This window comes from Musa acuminata, chromosome BXJ3-7 (genome assembly GCF_036884655.1).
Source record: "Musa acuminata AAA Group cultivar baxijiao chromosome BXJ3-7, Cavendish_Baxijiao_AAA, whole genome shotgun sequence".
In the NCBI taxonomy this organism is placed as follows: Eukaryota; Viridiplantae; Streptophyta; class Magnoliopsida; order Zingiberales; family Musaceae; genus Musa; species Musa acuminata.
The window spans coordinates 1,668,406-1,688,577 of NC_088355.1; the positions used below are offsets into that span (position 1 = coordinate 1,668,406).

At 39.0% G+C, this 20,172-nt stretch overlaps 3 protein-coding genes across 3 annotated transcripts; 2 read left to right on the top strand and 1 right to left on the bottom strand.

Moving 5' to 3' along the window:
• The first annotated feature begins 218 nt into the window (after positions 1-218).
• LOC135643075 (pentatricopeptide repeat-containing protein At2g03880, mitochondrial-like) lies at positions 219-2,329 on the top strand. The gene has a single exon (XM_065159630.1). The coding sequence runs from the start codon at positions 225-227 to the stop codon at positions 2,244-2,246; it is 2,022 nt and encodes a 673-aa protein (XP_065015702.1). The 5' UTR covers positions 219-224; the 3' UTR covers positions 2,247-2,329.
• A 2,709-nt stretch (positions 2,330-5,038) lies between these two features.
• Positions 5,039-12,090, top strand: LOC135643645 (probable cellulose synthase A catalytic subunit 5 [UDP-forming]). The gene is made up of 14 exons (XM_065160868.1): positions 5,039-5,329; positions 5,445-5,640; positions 6,301-6,512; positions 6,596-6,698; positions 6,817-6,991; positions 7,910-8,176; positions 8,261-8,606; positions 8,756-8,893; positions 9,063-9,188; positions 9,276-9,488; positions 9,618-9,903; positions 10,423-10,619; positions 10,693-11,043; positions 11,124-12,090. The coding sequence occupies exons 1-14, from the start codon at positions 5,249-5,251 to the stop codon at positions 11,706-11,708; spliced, it is 3,276 nt and encodes a 1,091-aa protein (XP_065016940.1). The 5' UTR covers positions 5,039-5,248; the 3' UTR covers positions 11,709-12,090.
• Positions 12,091-12,467: 377 nt separating this feature from the next.
• LOC135643646 (UDP-rhamnose/UDP-galactose transporter 3-like) lies at positions 12,468-14,431 on the bottom strand. Its single transcript, XM_065160870.1, has 5 exons — positions 14,082-14,431; positions 13,740-13,924; positions 13,449-13,649; positions 13,128-13,289; positions 12,468-13,035 (listed from the first exon to the last, which is right to left on the bottom strand). Exons 1-5 carry the CDS (start codon positions 14,425-14,427, stop codon positions 12,682-12,684), a joined length of 1,248 nt encoding a protein of 415 aa, XP_065016942.1. The 5' UTR covers positions 14,428-14,431; the 3' UTR covers positions 12,468-12,681.
• Between the last annotated feature and the right edge of the window lie 5,741 nt (positions 14,432-20,172).

The following is a 20,172-nucleotide window of genomic DNA, read 5'->3' on the forward strand; positions in this document are numbered from 1 at the left end:
AGTGTTGTTGAAAACACTGTAATATTAAAATATTATAAACACGCTAGAATGCAGTGTCATAAGCTGTGTCACAATATTTTTTTGATATTATTAAATATATTATAATATATTTACAAGAAAAAAGAAATTATTTTAGCTATTATGTAAAAAATACTGTTTGAAAATTCTAAAAATAGAGATACTTTTCAAAAAAAAAAAATACGCACATTATTTACAGGAGTTCGATGATCCAAGATCGTAAATATGCACACTCACAATACAGTTCGTTGCTCTTGAGATCAATTCACGCCTCTCAGCGTTACATGAAAGCCTTCTCCAGATGCATACCATCGAAACCTCTCCGGCCTTGTCTCCCTCCTACTTCCTACCGCTCCGTCGCCGCTCTCCTCCTTCCCGCCTCTTCGGTTCCGCTCCCGAACTCCTCTCCGCCGCACCCATTGGTCGAAACCTTCGCCAGCCTATGCCACCGAGGCGCCTTCTCCGACGCCATCGCTGCCATGGGTTCCCTCGAGGTTCACGGCCTTCGCGCCGACCCCATCTCCTACTCAAACCTCATCAAGCTCTGCATCAGGAACAATGCCGTCGACGAAGGCCGGCTCGTCCACCGCCACCTCTCTTCGGACGGTGACCACCCTGAGCTGTTCCTCTCGAACACTTTGATGAGCATGTACACGAAATTTGGCCTCGTATACGAGGCACGACAGCTGTTCGATAGAATGGGTGAGAGAAATGTAGTGTCCTGGACTACCATGATCTCCGTGATGACGAATCTCAAGCGGAATGAAGAAGCCTTAAGGCTTCTGATCTCTATGCAAAGGGAAGGGGTGGCTCCCAATATGTACACTTTCTCAGCTGTTCTCCGGGCCTGCCAAACATTAGCGTCCCTCTGGTCGGTTCATTGTTGCATTGTTAAGTATGGTTTGGAATCGGATGTCTTCGTCAGGAGCTCTCTCATTGATGTCTACTCGAAATTTGGTGATCTGGACTACGGATATCGGGTTTTTAAGGAGATGGCGACACGCGACTTGGTGGTTTGGAATTCCATTATCGGTGGCTTTGCACAGGGCGGAGATGGATACAAGGCTATCAGTCTATTTGCCCAAATGAAGAGGGCGGGCTTCTTGGCAAACCAAGGCACATTGGCCAGTGTTTTGAGAGCTTGCACCGGAATGGTGCTACTCGAGATGGGAAGGCAAGTTCATGTCCATGTGCTCAAGCATGAGAGGGATTTGATTCTGAACAATGCGCTGCTAGATATGTACTGCAAGTGTGGGAGCTTGGAGGACGCATATGCCGTGTTCCAGAGGATGTCAGAGAGGGATGTGATCTCATGGAGCACGATGATCTCAGGCTTGGCACAGAATGGAAGAAGCAGTGACGCATTGAAGCTTTTCGAGTCCATGAAGATTTTGGGTCCTAAACCAAACTATATCACCATTGTGGGAGTTCTGTTTGCCTGTAGCCATGCTGGTCTTGTGGAAGATGGGTGGTACTACTTCAGGTCTATGAAGAAACTCTTCGATATACAGCCAGGAAGAGAGCACTATGGTTGCATGGTCGATCTACTTGGGAGAGCTGGGAAGCTCGAGGAAGCTCTCGAGTTTATCCAGGATATGAATTTTGAACCTGATACAGTCATCTGGAGAACACTTCTTGGAGCTTGCAGAGTTCACAAGAATGCAAATTTAGCAGCACATGCAGCTAAGGAGATTCTTAGATTACAACCAAATGATGAAGGGGCATATATACTCTTATCCAATATTTATGCTGATTCTCACCGATGGAATGAGGTGGAACAGGTGAGGAAATCCATGAGAGACCGTCGGGTGAGGAAGGAGCCAGGTCGCAGCTGGATCGAAGTGGGCAAAAAGATCCATGTCTTCATCGTTGGGGACATGTCACACCCACAAGCAGATGGCATTGAGAAAGAATTGAGCCGTTTGATCAGTAGAATAGCCAACATAGGGTACGTGCCGGACACAGATTTTGTGTTGCATGATGTAGGAAAAGAGCAGAAGGAAGAATCACTACGGTACCACAGTGAGAAGCTAGCAATTGCATTTGGAGTGTTGAACTCAACCAGAAGTAAGCCGATCAGGATAATGAAGAACCTAAGGATATGTGGTGACTGTCACACCTTTGCTAAGCTCGTTGCTAAGTCTGAGGACATGACCATCATAATAAGGGACCCTGTTCGGTTTCACCATTTCCAGGATGGAGCTTGCTCATGTGGTGATTACTGGTAACGGTCCTAAAAGAGAAACAGATAAGATTAATACTTGGTGACTTTGTTCTGCTCATTTGTAATTTGCACCAAAATATTTCTTCAGAGTTGACTAGCTGGTGAATGATTGAGGTGGTCATTAGTAACTGGGAAAGTAGTGTCATGATCATGCTACTGCAATTAGGTGATGGATTATATAGTGTAAGATGGACGAAATAGTAGTGCCTTTTGTCAATTCATCCAACAGGAGAACTTCACTAAGATGGTGAAGCTAACAAGGGAAGCCAGAGAATGATTACTCCATGGGCACCAAGTATACGAGTTATCAAGGTGCTGCCCTGTGCAGAATCAACTATCTCCAACATTTAGGACAAAAAGACGAGGAGCATTATGTTTTGTTCATTTTTTTCAAAGGATTCCAGCTGAAGAGAATTCTTATGATTATAAATACAACAGGTGAGATTATATCTGCTATATGTGTTCTTTGTTTTACAAGAATAAATGAGATTCTTCTTCTTAAAATTTCCAGAATGGCAATGGTACTTAGTGGATGAGCTTTCAAGCAGAGGTTTGGCCTAAATGGTATGTTGGAAGTACATTTTACTGAATATGGTTACCTTATCAAGAAGATTTTATTATTTCAACAAATGCACAATATTCAAAAACAGTATAATTAATATTATCTCATATCATATCATTCTAAAAACACAGAAATCTTACAAAATGTCTGTGAGGATTATCGTAGTTAGTTTTTTAATTTTTTATGACATATTGGTGTTTACACTGATTTGTATCTTCTTCTTTTTTAGATTCATAAATAATATTTTGATTTTATATCTTTTTCTCCAAAAGATACACTTAGATATCTTTAAAGGATGGCTTGAAACAGTCCTTTGGTCAAAAATTCACTTTGAGATCTCAATTATATTGATTTTTCACACTACGGACTATCATTCAAAAATAACATATTTGGGGTCTAAAATTCTTCTAAATTAGCTTAAGGATAATTCTGGATAGTTACACAATTTTTTATTCTTATTGAAATGAAATTTTGTCAAAATTTTTTTATTTTTTTAGTATCTACGAAAAGAATACTCTTCAATATATGTTGATATTAGTGGAAAGAACACATCTGAGATGAAATGATCAGTTTTAGTGTGGGTTACACTCATCTAAATTGATTCATACTCATTTAAAAAGATCTATAAAATCAGTTTATTTATATTACTTATTTTTTGTTAACATAACATAATATAATATAATAATAGAAAGAACTGAAAGAGGAGGTCGAGAAAAACAAAAAATATCAGACTCACATTTTATTACTGGAAATTACTCTCGATATTGTCGTAGATATTTTTCTTTGTTTATTCCCTGTTAACATAAGCCATCACAAAACCTATCGTGGGAGCAATCGTCGGATCTGCTGCAGTTCTCTATGCATTCACAGCCTTTGTGGTCCTCACAAGCCGGCAAGTCAAGTCAAGTCGAGAAAAGAAACAATAAGTGCGAATGTATTATACCGACGTAAATTTCTATAAATATGATCGATGTGATGGTCGACAGTGAACGAACGTTCCTTCTTCATTGCCACATTTTACTGACTTGCATTGTTTAAGGATGTTGTTGATTCGTCGCCTGCAGTGATGCTTCCGTGAATGGCCCCCACGCGACGCGCCACCAACCGCGCTCTTTTGGTAAAACCACTCGGCTCAAAGTGTCGGTTCGACCCACGTAGCCAATTAGCAAATCGCAATAGCACATCACCGGTCCTTTCGCCCCACCAAATCGGTGCCGCGTGGTCTTACGATGAGCTGTCCTCCGGCCCACCGCGTGTGTGTCTGGTTGTTGAGACGTCAATGATGGAAGGGAGAGAGAGAGAGAGAGAGAGAGAGGCAGCTCGGCCGACGCTAAACCGGGCTCAATTATTGTCAGTTACGATGTCCAACTCGCCCAATTAATTCACCACTGGGAAGAAATAGAGGCCTCTGATGTCACCGATCAAGAGGAGAAGGTGCAGCGACGACTCATCTGAGCGGCTAATGGTTGGGTTGAGATGATCAAAATCGTCGATTAACTCGTTGATATACGATTCGTATTATGCGTATCTTTCTTGTATTCCTGTCCATTAATCGTGATGCTCAGCAGCATGATGCTCTTCTGGCGCGGACCTGCTCGTGACGGTGTCCGTGCGGTGCTGTCGGAGAGAAGGAAGACCGATCTAATGGCGTACGCGTCTCTTCCTCATCCATCGATGCTGTAGGTAAGTTTAATTTTCTTGGGATTTTCTTTAGATTTATGTTGAACCTATTTCTAATATCTTACTTGAATCAAAATTGCAAATAATCGAGAAAATTAGATAGTTAAATCAAAATTCTTCGGCACTCTTTCCTTAGGTGCGCTCGAAATCCTCACCTCACAGGCTCACATCGCTTTCTTAGCTGTAAGCGCGGGTAATGTTCTTTCTGGCGCAGTTGGCAGTGTCGGCGGACGCCTTAAAATATAAATAAAACGCCAAAACGACGCCAACTCTCCAAAAATAAAAAAGGAGTGGCAGAACGGGAGGGGCTGTGAAAAATAATACAATAAGATGCATGTGGTCGAAGTCCTCTCCCTCTTCACAGACAGCTCTGATGTCGCTGTCCACACTGTGTTGCTCGTTGATCTTTCACGTTTATTGATTAACCACTCTTCGGTGATCGCCTCATTTTTTTCTCTCTATCTTTTACTTAACCAACCGACAAAAGAAGTGACGGTGAAAAAAATGGATGCGTTGTTAGTGAGAAGGAAGGAATAATAAGAGGGATTGGGATGAAGAGGGCAGGTTGAGGTAGACGACCCCCGAGCGAGAAAAAGGAGAGCGAGAGAGAGAGAGAGAGAGGGACTGACTGTCCTCCCCCTCTCCATTCCACAGATCGAGAGGCGAGGGAGGAGGGATCGCTTCTGCTTCCCCATTCCTATCCCGAGAGTGGAGTTGATTCTTCGGATCTGTCAAGATAGAGCCTCACCCGCCGCGGACAAGGGATGGAGGCGAGTGCTGGTCTGGTCGCCGGCTCTCACAACCGGAACGAGCTCGTCGTCATCCGCCGCGATGGAGAATCGGCGGTATTTCTTCTTCCTTTCCTGTCAGCTATTAGTCAGCAAGTTGGGGGGGGAAGTTTCAGTTTGCATTCCCTTTAACTGTTGGGTGTGGAGGTTTTTGACTTGATCTTGCTTGCAGCCAAAGCCGCTCCAGCAGCTGAGCGGGCAAATCTGCCAGATCTGCGGTGATGACGTCGGCCTCACCGTCGACGGGGATCTCTTCGTCGCCTGCAACGAGTGCGCCTTCCCCATTTGCAGGACTTGCTACGAGTACGAGCGCCGGGAGGGAAACCAGGTTTGCCCCCAGTGCAAGACCAGGTTTAAACGGCTCAAGGGTAAAAACCTCAAACACGACGCCCTCACTAACTCCTCCCTGCTTCAATTCTTGTAGATCTGTTGCGGAGGATTTTGTTTCCATGGTCATAGTTGATGCATACAGATCTTCTGCTGTTTTGGACCTCCTCTTAAGATTTGGTTCACTTCGTAATTGGTATAATATTGAATCATAAAAAAACGCCTATATTTCCTTGGCAAGAAATCTCTCTAGTCCTCGGTCCTTCTTGTAGTGCTGCTGGATATGTCTCTATTTTATATTCATTCTGGTATGAAATTACACAATATCGAAGAGAAACAAATTCCCAACTCCACAATCTCAGACAAAAATAATCAAATTATTTGAAGATAATCCAATTATATTTTAATCAATCAGATAATAATGATCAATTTATGATGAATTTTATGTTAGTTTGGTACTAATAAAAAATATGATTCCTTGTGTGCATACATCGAGATGGAAATCATGCAGAAAAATGTAATTCATTCATTCTACCTGATATTCTTTTTTTTATGGTAGACCCATGTAGTAGATCAGTCTAGCATGCTTCTTGCAATAAACCTTTGTATAATTTCTTCCCTTCTAATCCTCTTGTCATAGATCTCTCCGGCGTTGTATCCTTCTTTTGTCACATTGTTGAATTTCTAATCCTCTCATGTAGGGTGTCCTCGTGTGGCTGGCGATGACGAAGAGGATGGCGTAGATGATCTTGAGAATGAGTTCAACTTTGTTGGGGGACACAAGCAGGAGTCACAGTACATGGCTGATGCTATGCTGCAGGGCCATATGAGCTATGGTAGATGGGGGGACATCAATGCGCCTAATATGGCTCATAATGCACCTCAAGTTCCTCTGCTCACCAATGGCGAGATGGTACTTGAACTCATAACTTGCTGTCGATACTTTGCACACACTAAAATAACACAGTCTGATGGTTCTGTTAATTTTGCTTCCAGGTTGATGATATTCCTCCCGAACAGCATGCCCTCGTCCCTTCTTTCATGGGTGGCGGAGGGAAAAGGATCCATCCGCTTCCCTTTTCAGACCCCGCTCTTCCAGGTATCCAGAATTCTACATTGCCACTAGGAATACTTGTCTAAAGATGAGAAATTATAATGTTGATCCATCAGGTTTTCTAGTTCATGAAAAAATTTAATGTAAAGCTCTTCCCTTGCAGTGCAACCTAGATCAATGGACCCCTCCAAGGATCTTGCAGCTTACGGATATGGAAGTGTGGCATGGAAAGAACGAATGGAGAATTGGAAGCAGAAGCAAGAGAAAATGCACATGACTAGGAATGATGGTGGTGGTAGAGATTGGGATAATGATGGTGATGAATCTGATTTACCATTGTAAGCTCCATGTCTTTTGATAAATCGAGCATCTTGAGAAAAATCATATTTTATAAGCATCGATGGTGATATACTCTAGTTATTGAGTCTAACACTGTACAGGTTGTTCTCATTTATTTCTTTTATTATGTTATAATCTTGTAATAGTTCTTAGTCAGTTTGACGCCATCTTTCATATGCAATTGCTAGTACTAGTTACTCGATAAGCTGTACTGTAACAACATAAAATGAAAACATGCAAAAACTTTCCAGTATTCTGTATGTTTTGTTTGACAAAATAGTGTCAACCTTATGCACCGAATACTGTCTTTACCTAAGGTTCTGGACATGATGATGTACATTATGAATTTCTCAATAATTTAATTCTTCATGTTCCATGAGTTCCGTTTTCATGTATATAGTTGATTCTGATGATTTGCTATGCAGGCTTTTTTCTTTTTGAAATTCCTTAATGTTCTAAATTTTGGTTCAATTTATGTAAAAGTTGAATTTAGGACTGACCAATTAGTAATATTAACGGTGTAATTAATATCTAGAGGTTCCTTCCTTTCATCAATATGATAGAGGAAAAGTCTCCGGGTAAAAAAATTGTTGCCAGATGAAATTTTTTGGTTGTTTTCTCTGGATGGTTACAAAATGATTATGGGTTATTTACAACTGTGTTTCAAGTGAAGTCATTAGGGAAAAAGCCTTGGGAAGTTCTTTCATGTTCAACTATCAATTGTATTGGGCTGGTTGATTAAAAGGGAAATATTTATTTCTGATATAGTTTTTGCATCAGCACAAAAGGTTATATCAGATATTGCCACCTTCTTGTATTTCATGTTCTTATTCGTTAAGCCGAATAAGTTGTCATGTTTGAGAGGTAATCACATTTGGTTTCTTTGCAAGATTAATTGTTCAATTTGTTTTCTGTAGAATGGATGAAGCACGACAACCATTGTCAAGAAAGCTGCCAATATCTTCCAGCCAAATAAACCCATACAGAATGATCATCATAATTCGTCTGGTAGTTGTTGGATTTTTCTTCCATTATCGGATCATGAACCCTGCAGTTGATGCATATCCATTGTGGCTCATATCCGTCATTTGCGAAATCTGGTTTGCTATGTCATGGATTCTGGATCAGTTTCCCAAGTGGCTTCCAATTGAAAGGGAAACTTATCTCGACAGATTGTCATTAAGGTAGCTGAAGTTGTCATTATCAAATTTTTTGTTTAACTTGAATAATTTACTCGGACATTTGCCTAATTATTCATTCTTTTCTAGATATGAAAAAGAAGGGCAGCCTTCTCAACTATCTCCGATAGACATATACGTGAGTACAGTTGATCCTATGAAGGAACCACCTTTGATCACTGCAAACACTGTTCTCTCAATTCTTGCTGTGGATTACCCTGTTGAAAAAGTTTCTTGCTATGTTTCTGATGATGGTGCTGCGATGTTAACATTTGAAGCATTATCAGAAACATCTGAATTTGCAAAGAAATGGGTTCCTTTTTGTAAGAAATTCAATGTTGAGCCCCGTGCACCAGAATGGTATTTTCAGCAAAAGATGGACTATTTAAAGGATAAGGTCCATCCTTCATTTGTTAAAGAAAGGAGAGCAATGAAGGTATGAAAGATTACATATATTTTCATTGAATAAATATGCATATAAACAATTCTATGAACTTGACATGGTTTGCAGAGAGGACTCTGTGTATATTTTAATTGACAAAATTTGCATATAAATAATTCTCTGGAATCTGATGTTGTTTGCAGAGAGAATATGAGGAATTCAAGGTACGAATAAATGCATTAGTTTCAAAAGCACAAAAGGTACCAGAAGAAGGATGGACCATGCAAGATGGAACACTCTGGCCTGGAAACAATGTCCGTGATCATCCAGGGATGATTCAGGTAAATTTTTACTTACATATACCGTAAGTGAGTTAGGTACATCACCACCAATGATAACATTTTAGGTATCTATTCTAAATTTTTATTTGCTGCAGTCGTATCAAGCTGCTGCTTCTTTTTTTTTTTTGCCAATTCAATTGATAGTTTTGTTGCTATCATAAATTTTTAGGTCTTTTTGGGGCAAAGTGGTGGGCATGATGTGGAAGGAAATGAACTGCCACGCTTGGTTTATGTCTCTAGAGAAAAGAGGCCAGGTTTCAACCATCACAAAAAGGCTGGTGCTATGAATGCTTTGGTAACAAACTGTCACTTGGATTGATTTTCTTGCCTTAGTGTAACAGTAGCTTTAGATTTACTCATTTGGTTCTATTGCTTTTGTCAGGTTAGAGTCTCTGCTGTACTTACAAATGCACCTTACTTGTTGAATGTGGATTGTGACCACTACTTCAACAATAGCAAGGCTATACGAGAGGCAATGTGCTTCATGATGGATCCACTTGTAGGAAAGAAAGTTTGCTATGTGCAGTTCCCGCAGAGGTTCGACGGTATTGATCGACATGATCGCTATGCTAATCGAAACATTGTGTTTTTTGATGTAAGTATCTCCATGTCACATGTGATTCACATTCTATAGTTTCACTTTTGAATGTCCTTTGCACATTTTCTTCGCTTTTAAGTTCATGAACCTGGTATGCTTAGAGAAGCAAAACAAAACATGATGCAGATCAATATGAAAGGTTTGGATGGAATTCAAGGACCCATTTATGTGGGCACTGGATGTGCTTTCAGAAGACAGGCGCTCTATGGATATAGTGCTCCGAAGTCAAAGAAGCCACCAACTAGGACTTGCAATTGTTGGCCTAAGTGGTGTTGTTGTGCGTGCTGTTGTTCTGGCACGAGGAAGAAGAAAACAGCAAAAGCTAAGCAGGAAAAGAAAAAGAATAGTTCCAAGAGAGGTGATAATGAAGCACCAGAATTTGCACTGGAGTCCATTGAAGAGGGAAAGCAAGGTAAGTACATGCCTTTAGTTGGTCAATTACTACATGTTATTTTAGACTATGATTCAAATTTACCGACTAAGGCCATACTTCCACGTAGAGTTTGACGACCTTCTGGTGCTTCTTGTTCTTTTCTTGTAGTTCTAGTAACAATATGATCATGATCATCAAGATAGGACATGACTCCATTTAGCGTCAGTGTAATTCTTAGATAGGTGTGTGTACATCATCTTAAGAGGTCCACAGTGCTTAAATACTCATCTGGATTTTCATTCTGTTTGTAACTTGATACCTTTTTGTAAAATAGACAAAGTGAGATAGGCCACTCTATTGTCAATTATGCATTTTTTAAGTGCTTTCACCTTTATCTGTCATGTGGTTTAAACCTAAAATATATCCATTACTCCCTTTTAGGCAACACTAGTTGATAGAAGGCATAATTATACAGCTGTCAGAAATAAGTTAATAGTTGTTCTTGTTTTTGTGTCATCCATAATGTCTCAATGTGCTAGCCTTTTAATTAATTGACAGGAAACGGGAGTGAAAAGCCACATCTGACGTCTGAAGAGAAGTTAGAAAAGAGATTTGGACAGTCTCCTGTTTTTGTTGCATCTACTCTCCTTGAGAATGGTGGAACACCAAAAGGTGCTACTCCAGCATCTCTTTTAAAGGAAGCTATCCATGTTATTAGCTGTGGCTATGAAGACAAGACAGAATGGGGAAAAGAGGTAATTATTTTGTCTTGATATCTTTTATATAACATTTTAGCTATCTTCCTAATTTGCTTCGTTTTCATCACAGATTGGATGGATCTATGGTTCAGTCACAGAAGATATATTGACAGGATTCAAAATGCATTGCCATGGGTGGAGATCCATATATTGTGTACCGACAAGGCCTGCATTCAAAGGTTCTGCACCTCTCAATCTCTCAGATCGTCTTCACCAGGTTCTTAGGTGGGCTCTTGGGTCCGTGGAAATTTTCTTGAGCAAACACTGCCCTCTCTGGTATGGATATGGAAGTGGGCTGAAATGGTTGGAACGAATGTCATACATTAATGCCACTGTTTATCCTTGGACATCAATTCCTCTTTTGGCCTACTGCACGTTGCCTGCTGTTTGCTTGCTCACTGGAAAATTTATTACCCCAGAGGTAAGATTGCATTCTTATTTCCAATTGGATTGTTCTTAGAAATTATTAATGCTAATAATGACTTGTGCTTTAAACTGCAGCTTAGCAACGTAGCAAGTCTTTGGTTCCTGTCGCTTTTCATCTGTATCTTTGCCACGAGCATTTTGGAAATGAGATGGAGTGGTGTCGGCATTGATGACTGGTGGAGAAATGAACAGTTTTGGGTTATTGGAGGTGTTTCCTCGCATCTGTTTGCTGTGTTTCAGGGGCTTTTAAAGGTCCTTGCAGGTATAGACACCAACTTCACCGTGACGACGAAGGCTGGTGACGATGAAGAGTTCTCCGAGTTGTACACATTCAAATGGACCACGCTGCTCATCCCTCCTACAACTTTGCTTATTGTGAACTTCATTGGTGTGGTAGCTGGTGTCTCTAACGCAATAAACAACGGATATGAATCATGGGGACCTCTGTTCGGGAAGCTCTTTTTCTCCTTCTGGGTGATCGTCCACCTGTATCCTTTCCTCAAAGGTCTTGTTGGTCGACAGAACCGGACACCTACAATTGTCATTGTGTGGTCCATCCTCCTCGCATCAATTTTCTCTCTGCTGTGGGTGCGGATTGATCCGTTCTTGGCAAAGTCAGATGGGCCGCTCTTGGAGGAGTGTGGGTTGGACTGCAACTAAGCACCAGATCGGTCAGTATTCAAAATCCAGCTTATTTGTTGTCATTGGCAGGCACAGGTAGTAACAGGACCTTTTTAAGTCTTCCACGGGTACATGGATCCTGCTTTCTCGATTGTAGATAGAAGGTGTGCTACAATTTTTTTCTCCCTAATATCCTCTACTCCGTCTACCAAAACTTCCGATCATGGAATCGGTAGGTTGGTATAGCCATGTGTAGTATGTTTGCGCAAGATAAGCAGATGCAACTCTGGTTTTTTATTAGTTTTTGTGGGTAGACGTTGTTCGTGTATTGTTGCAGTCATGTATATTGATTCATCTATATAAGGCAGGCCCGGCCTGACCCACGAACATAAAGAAGGTTCATCACATACTTTTTAGTTGATTCTGTTTTGCCTTTCTCTGGAAATGTGTATTTTAGCTATTTCTAATGATACAGCATGATTAAGAACATGGTAGTAGTAAATGTTCAATCATAATATCTATGTACTTGTTCAGGAAAATAATTGTAATGATACTTCGCATCTCAGACTTCATAGGAGGCTCTTCTCTTCCATGGCATGATCGTTTCACTGCCTTTGTTATCAACACTTGAAGCCTGGCTGTATGCGTTGATGATACTTGGCGCAACTTTTAATTCAGGTTCTTGTCTTTGATGGACTGGCTGGCGGTGGAGAAAGCTAATTATTTAATCTGGCTTCTGGGAACTTTATTTTGGCGACTTTTGGATGAATGAGAGACTCCATTCAGTAGCAAATGAGATTGTAATATGAAATGGTCTCTGTCAAATCTATAGCAGCAGTAAATGTATTTCCATCAAAGATTCAGAAATGTTTACTCAAGAACAACAGAAATGTCAAACCCTTCCCAACCATGAACTATGAAATGAATCGGCAATGTATGTTCTAAAAGCTCCCTCGCTTATGAGCTACATAAAGCTAGCTATACAGCTCCTTCATCAAATGCTAATCCACAGTTACGCCTTCGTCTCACCGAGCTCCACATCCTTCACCGAAGCGTTTTCGACAGCGTCCTTGAGAAGGCGGATGTCCTCTTCGGTCAAACTGGTTTTGGATAGAAACTTAGCCTTAGCTTGCTTTTCCGATTCCACAGCCCAACTATAGACGACCATCCCGATGACAGCGATCGCCATTCCCATTATGTTATTTAGAGTCAATTCTGAATCAAACAGCAGCCAACCAAGTATAAGCACGCAGACTGTCTTCATATGGCCGAGAACCTGGAAGGACACTGCTGAGAAGCGACCGATGCAGAGATACTGGCTGATGTTGCAGAACACAGCAAGTAGACAAGAGAGGAGTATGAAGATCTGCATGGCGATCAGCGTCAGGTTAATATTAGGTTTTGCCCTTTGACCTACGGAAGAACACGGAACGGAAAAGGTTGGAGGGAAGAACTTACGATTGCACCAGGAGAAAACTCATATTTGAGTATGGATTTGCCGTTGAGGCAGTAATCTATGATGGGTCCAAGAGATACGAGGGAAAGAGCTTGCATGGGGGCTGTCTTGCTCAGCAGCTCGAAGGAACCTATTGCGTACTTCTTCTGCAATGACCCAATTGACTGCACACAGAGAAATGCAACACCAAAAGATTGATGTTTTAATTAACCTTATAAATCTCACCGCTTAACACTAAAATGATAATTACTCGAAATCCATGAGGACATTTGCAAGCAATATCGGTGGAATAGAGTGATCGAAACTTGAGACTAAAAACTCACGATTTGTTGGAAGGAAGACGATACGACTGCTGCGCAAGCACAGAAGAAGCCTTTGGCGTTAACCTTGACGTCTGTCACTGTGCAAACCCCAACCCCAACGACGACTACAACCACGGCCATCTTTACTTCTTTCGAATACTGCTTGCCATGGAGGATCCACTCCATGACACAAACCACGGGAATCATGCTCAGCTTTGAGATCTAAGGCTCGGATAGAGGCGATGTTTAGTTAGCATGACAAGCAAAACTTGTGATTCATTCTTTTCAGAAGAAGTTGAGATTGAACAGCACCTGATAGAAGCCGACGGAGTTGAGCATAAGGCTCAAGTTCATGCCGGTGATGGAGAGGTTGGCGACAAGCGAAAACCACAGGAGCTCCCACAGTGGGACATGCTTCGACGCAGAAAACCCGGTGGCATTCGACACCAGGCCAGCAAGTGCAGTCACGGCAAAGTGGAATCCGGTCAGAGTTGTTGCTGGGAGTCGCATAAGGCAAAGTTAGAAGACATGGAGCAAGGATGGATGGTGACCTCGACAAGGCAAAGTGGCAAGTATAATCCTCTCCCTGAACCAGGAAGGAACGAACTCTAGAGAGAGAGGGAGAGAGAGAGAGAGTTGCAGTACGCTACGGACCGAAGGTGAAGGCGTAATCGTTGGCCGACAAGAGGTGCTTGTTGGCCATGATGATTCCCACGGAGCTGATGACGTTCATGGCCCACGCACCCACGTTCGACACCGCCGACAAACTCTTCCCGTCCTCCATAGCTCCCGCCTCCCGGATTGGATTGGAGTAGTTGACCTCCCGAAGGCCGCAGGTAGGGGAAGGAGGAAGCAGAAGAGGAGGGGATCGAGGGTGGGTCGGCGAGTTCCACGAAGTGAAAGAATGAGAAGAGGGATAGGAGCGGCGAAGGACATAAAAGGATGATGATGGTGTTTGGCAAACGTAGTTGACTTCCGTCACCTTCCCACCTTCGCTCATTAATTCCTTTTGGTCACTCATAAAAGGAAGGCTTTCCCTGCCTTCCGCGTGGTTCATACATTTCCCATGCACGCTCCATATGCTGCACAACGTTTTCTGGAACAGAGAGCAGTAATTGAATGCTAGTAATAGAATACTAATCCTGTAATTGTGCATTTGCCAATCCTATAAATCCCAAGAAAGAGTGACTGAGAGAGAAGGAGAAGCAGAACTAGCGATCTTACATAAATGAACAAAAATTCGGAGGATTTTCTCCAATACTTATAACGTAAGACACCAGTCTTTGGTGACACGTAGCGTCTGTTTTCTCTCATCCGGGAGCTAATGACAAATAAAATATCTATCTCTATTTACTTAAATATCGTTTGTTTTACCAATAAAAATATAAAAATAAAAGATAAAAATATAATTTTAATATTTTAGTTAGTAGTGATGGATGATGGCGGTAGTGGCAGATGACAACGCCGCTAAGGATTGCTAGTGGATATTATAGATGAGAAAAGTGATGACGAGAGGTAAGAGCCGCTTGCATCTACATCGATGCTGACATAGTTGTCAACCGGTGAAAGGATCGCTCGATATCTACATCAATAGCCCTTTTACTGCTCGGCAACTGCGTCATGTTGATACATATGCATAGTGGCAAAAGGGTCGTTCGGGTGATTGTTGTGAATGAGGAAAGTGACGACGAGAGATGAGGGCTGCTCAACAACTATGTTGACGTTGATGTAAATGTAGAGCGACCCTCGTATCTTGCCATTGCTCTCTTTATCCACAATAATCACCTGAGCGGTTCTTTTATCGTTCTACATCCACGTCAGCATTAATGTAGTTATCTATGCGGTGAAAGGATCATCGATGTAGATGCAGATGTAGAGCGGCGTCGTTGGCCAATTACGTCGGCATCGACACAAATGCATTGCGACATTTATTTCTCGTTGTCATTCTCCTCATCCACAATAGCCACTCACGACCCCCAATGACGTCACCGTCCGACACCACCAATTGAAATATTAAAATTATTTTTTTACCCTTTTTTTTCATATTTTTATCAGTAAAACCGATAATATTACGATAAATAAAATTAGATTATTTACTTTTATAATTATAAAATTTTAATAATTTTGTTTAAATCTAAAAAGTGAGATACTAATATATGTAATGAGTTCATTTTACGACTTCTTTTGGTCTCTTTTTCTACATCCATTACGCCCCTCTCTAAAATACGCAGCTCACAATAAATGCCCACCGACTGTGGTCTTTTCTAACGTTCGAACTCCTTCTCCCAATACAGTCGGCACGACCCTCCACGTTCCGAAGGGTGGAAGTGGATCCGGTAATACTCTTTGTTTTTTGTGTCCAAGTGGATTCGAACACGATGATATGAAATTATATTCACTTCAACACCTTTTGGAATCGCATGCATATCCATATATACAAATAATTTGATTTACTTGTATGGATCGATATTGTGCACACCACAAATATTTCACTTACAAAGACTGCTTCCATCTCCTTCGCAGCTCTCACGTAAAGCTAGTCAAAACCAAAGTACAAGTCAAATGCAATCTTGTTTACAGCTAGAGGACCGCATTCCGAAGGAAGTCATGTGCCAATGGTTACTGCATCGATCGATCATCGCAATTCTTTTTTCCTGATGGAAAAGAAATCTGGATCCCAAGCAACGTTCGCCGCCCGGATCGCGTCTCCCGATACTAATTGCTTTAACCGTGTACGAAGTCAACGGGAAGCTTTGTTGACCTCGAAGATGGTGCACCCGCGTGATTGCTTAATGGCATGAGATAACCGAGGGATTAGACTTGCATAATGGTAGCTCACTACTTTATTACTAGTTTATCGATCATCCTCGATTGCACTGTGCTCGTTGAGCTTCCGTAATCTTCTGGTGGATGCAGCCAATTCATACCTCGTTTGCTTTCAATCGTGTCATGAGACCTCTTTTTTGGTTTTTTTGGGGTACTAATTTCAAGTAAGCATATGTGTTGGATGTGGCAGCATAGTAAGTATGGCGAAAAGAAAATTTTAATTGGGAGACAAAAAAAAGAGAGACGCAAGTAGATATTTAAGTAAATACTGTAAAAGACAAACTTATAAGATGAAATTATCTCCTACCTCTGTCTTGTCGTAAGGTTCCGTCGCCCTCGTCTCTTGTGTCATCTTCCTCCACTCTCACCGTTTTTGCCCTATCTCACCATCCTCGTCTACATGCCCTAGTCATCGTTTTTACTTGTGCACCCTCGTTGTCATTGTCGTCCTCGTTAGAGTAAGTTCTTGTGGTCGCTATGGACGTTGGTAACGATGTAGCTATCGAGAAGTTAGCTTCGACCTTGGGCTGCTCCTAGCCCCCACCACTGCTATGTTGTCGCATGATGGTCGATGGAATTATGTGCAATTAGAACAAATACAATCCGACGTAGGAAACCAGGCAATAGGTTGAGGGGCATGTGATGAGGCAAGCGATGAGGTCGAGCGCATGCATAGCTAGAGAAGACAAGCGACAAACAAGTGAGGAACACATGAACGATGGGCAACGATACAAATGGCATGTGGGGGCACACAAGGCCTCACAATAAAGGCGAGGAGGCAAAGGCAACAAGCAATTGCAAGGAATGAAGGCGACAACCGACGGAACATAGACTAAGAGCAATTTCATCTTTTAGATAATAAAAAGTGCTCTACAGGAATAAATAAAAAAAACTCTAAATGAGAAAAAGGAAAAATAAGAGATTTTTTAGAGAAATTATCTTATATCATAATTAAAGTTATACTCGATGAAAGTTCGACAAATTAATATAGGTTGATAGTATTAGATATTTATTATAGAAAAAAATATAGTAAAAAATTTTACTAAAAATAAATTGTGAAATTTTAAAGATGATAATGTAAACACTTTTAACAATATGATGAAAAGGAAGATGACTTGAGACTTAAATGAGAATAATATTAATATTATTTAGACTACGATAACTAATAAGATTAGGAACTTAACAAAGAAAATTCTTTATAAAACTAAAAGGTAAAGGTGTAAGTTTAAAAGAGAGTTGATACTGGTACGAGAAAGTTTAAAAAATAATTTTTACTAAGAAATCATATTTTAAATATTGATAAAAATATAAAAATAAGAATTTAAAATATATAAATAATCTAAAAAAGAGACTAAAAATGATTAGTATGACAAGATATAAAAATTATGATAATTTTAATAATAAATTAGGTATTAAAGATGGTAAAACAAATATATATATATATATGTATATCGAATTGTTAAAACTAAGAAAAGTCAACATTAGATACATTAAAAACGAAAATAAAAAATACTTATTAATGATAACGAGATTAATGAAAATATTTTTATAGATTATTTAATAAAGTAAAATATGCATTGAAGAAGATAAAAATAATTAAGAGTGTTGGCCTATGGATCCCTATTGAGATCTTAAAAAGTTTACGAAATAAAAAAGTAGCTTGATTAACTAACTTATTTAATAAAATCATGAGATTCAAAAGGATAATTGATGAATGAAAAAAAAAATTATGCTAATTTATAAAAAATAAGGATGACATATAAAATTATTCAAATTATAAAAAAATTTAAAATCATGAGTCACACTACAAAATTTTAGGAAAGAGTTATAAAAAATGTAATAAGGCTTGAAACAAATATCTCTAAAAATTAATTTAATTTTATGTTTGAAAGATCAATGTGTATGATACTTAGGAAATGTATCTAATGAGTTTCCTATGAAGATAAACTTATATAAAAAATCTGTATTAAATCATTTATGATATTGATAATGGATGAACTTACTAATCACTTACATAGTAAACTTAGGTAAAATTAATAAAAACTTAGGTAAAATTAATTATAAACTCGAGCTAGGAAAGTAAATCTCATAAACTAAATATTTTAGATTAAGATTAAAATTATATATATATATATATATAATACTAATAATTTTAAAAAATAGATAAGAGAATATAATTAAGTTGGATGAAAAAATCTCTTTAAATAAAAACTTTAGATATTTTAAATCAATTATTCAATAAAATAGAGAGATTGATAAAGATATTATTCATAAAGTAAAAATCAAAATTATTAAAATGGCAACGAACATCAAAAGTCTTATGTGATCATCATATATCTTTAAAACAAATATATAAAATAATTATAAAATCAATAATATTTTATCTAAGTGTTAAACAATTAAGAAACAACATATATAAAAAAATATTAAGATGAATACGTGAAATTACAAAGAAAGATAAAAAAATATATACATTTATTCGTAAACAACTAAATATCATTTTCATGAATGATAAGATAAAAAATATATTATTTAAGATTATAAGAGCATATGTTTATAAAATCCCCACTCAAAAAAGATAAAATAATTAATGTTAGTGATACAAGAAGAAATTTTAAAAAAAACTAACTAGATAAGCCATAAATACATATTTAGATATTCTAAACTTAACTAAACATATAACTTTTTATAAGTCTCATAAAATATTCATATAATCGATCTCAAATAATTAAAACTCATAATATTATTATTATTATTGATTTTATTACCTTCATAAAGAATAAGAATAACACACAACAAAGCCAACAAAATCCAAACACTTTTGATGTATAAAAAACACCGACTCTCAGATGTAACAGCAATTTGCAAACAGCTCTTTTACTTTATATTGAATTTCATATTTATTAGATCATACCTGAATCAATCTTCAGCTGTCTTTATTTTGCCATCATTAGGTGAACTGATTTGACAAGCAATGAAATTACCTTCATCAAATAACCTCTTTAGATCTGATCTGTGAGGATGAACTGATTTGACAAGAAATGAAATTACCTTCATCATATAACCTCTCTGGATCTCATCTTTAAGGATTAACAATGGTATTAACACATATCATTGATCTACAGAGTATAGCTTGTGATCCTTTCTTGACAGGACTCCAACTGGCACAGAGCATAATGTTGGCTTCCACAAGCAGCTGATGTAACTGTTATTACCAACCTGCTTATTTTTATCATTACATAACATCAGTCAATTTTTAAAGGTAAAAATGCTGACCTGAAGAAAGGATTCCAAACATGAAATAATTCCATGATGATGGTGTGTAGACAATCTCATATGCATACATGTTATCACCAGGTCATAAGTGCAAATGTAAATTCATAACTAGGAGCACACTGTCTGACACAGTTTTAACTAAAATGGCGAATAATCCTGAATTTGCCAATTAAGTAAATCACTCTAGCTTGTGATGCTGCCATATCACCGACTATTGCAATCATGCTCACGATGGCAATTAAGCAGAAACTATCAAGCACCAAATCATGGAACAAGGAAGCATTGCATACAGGATAGATCATAAACAACAAAGACTTTCAAGACATAAGGTTCTAGCATATGGTGATTGTTCTAGAAAGGTACAATTGCACGTGCAAAAATGTGTACACGACTGCCAGAAACCACAACTCCCATCTCAGATATTATAAAGAGACTAGTTGATCAACAAAACACTTCAAGATTTAATATGCATCACCAATTACAGTAAGACAATGAGAGATCTTGCAGAAGTATCATACATATTCTGATATGTGAAAAGCTAGCTATATACACTAATCGCTTGATTGCAAGTGAACTGTAATGCATGTCTCACAGAAATTATGGATTTTTCTTTTTCAGTTTAAAGCTAAATTATAGCCTAGAG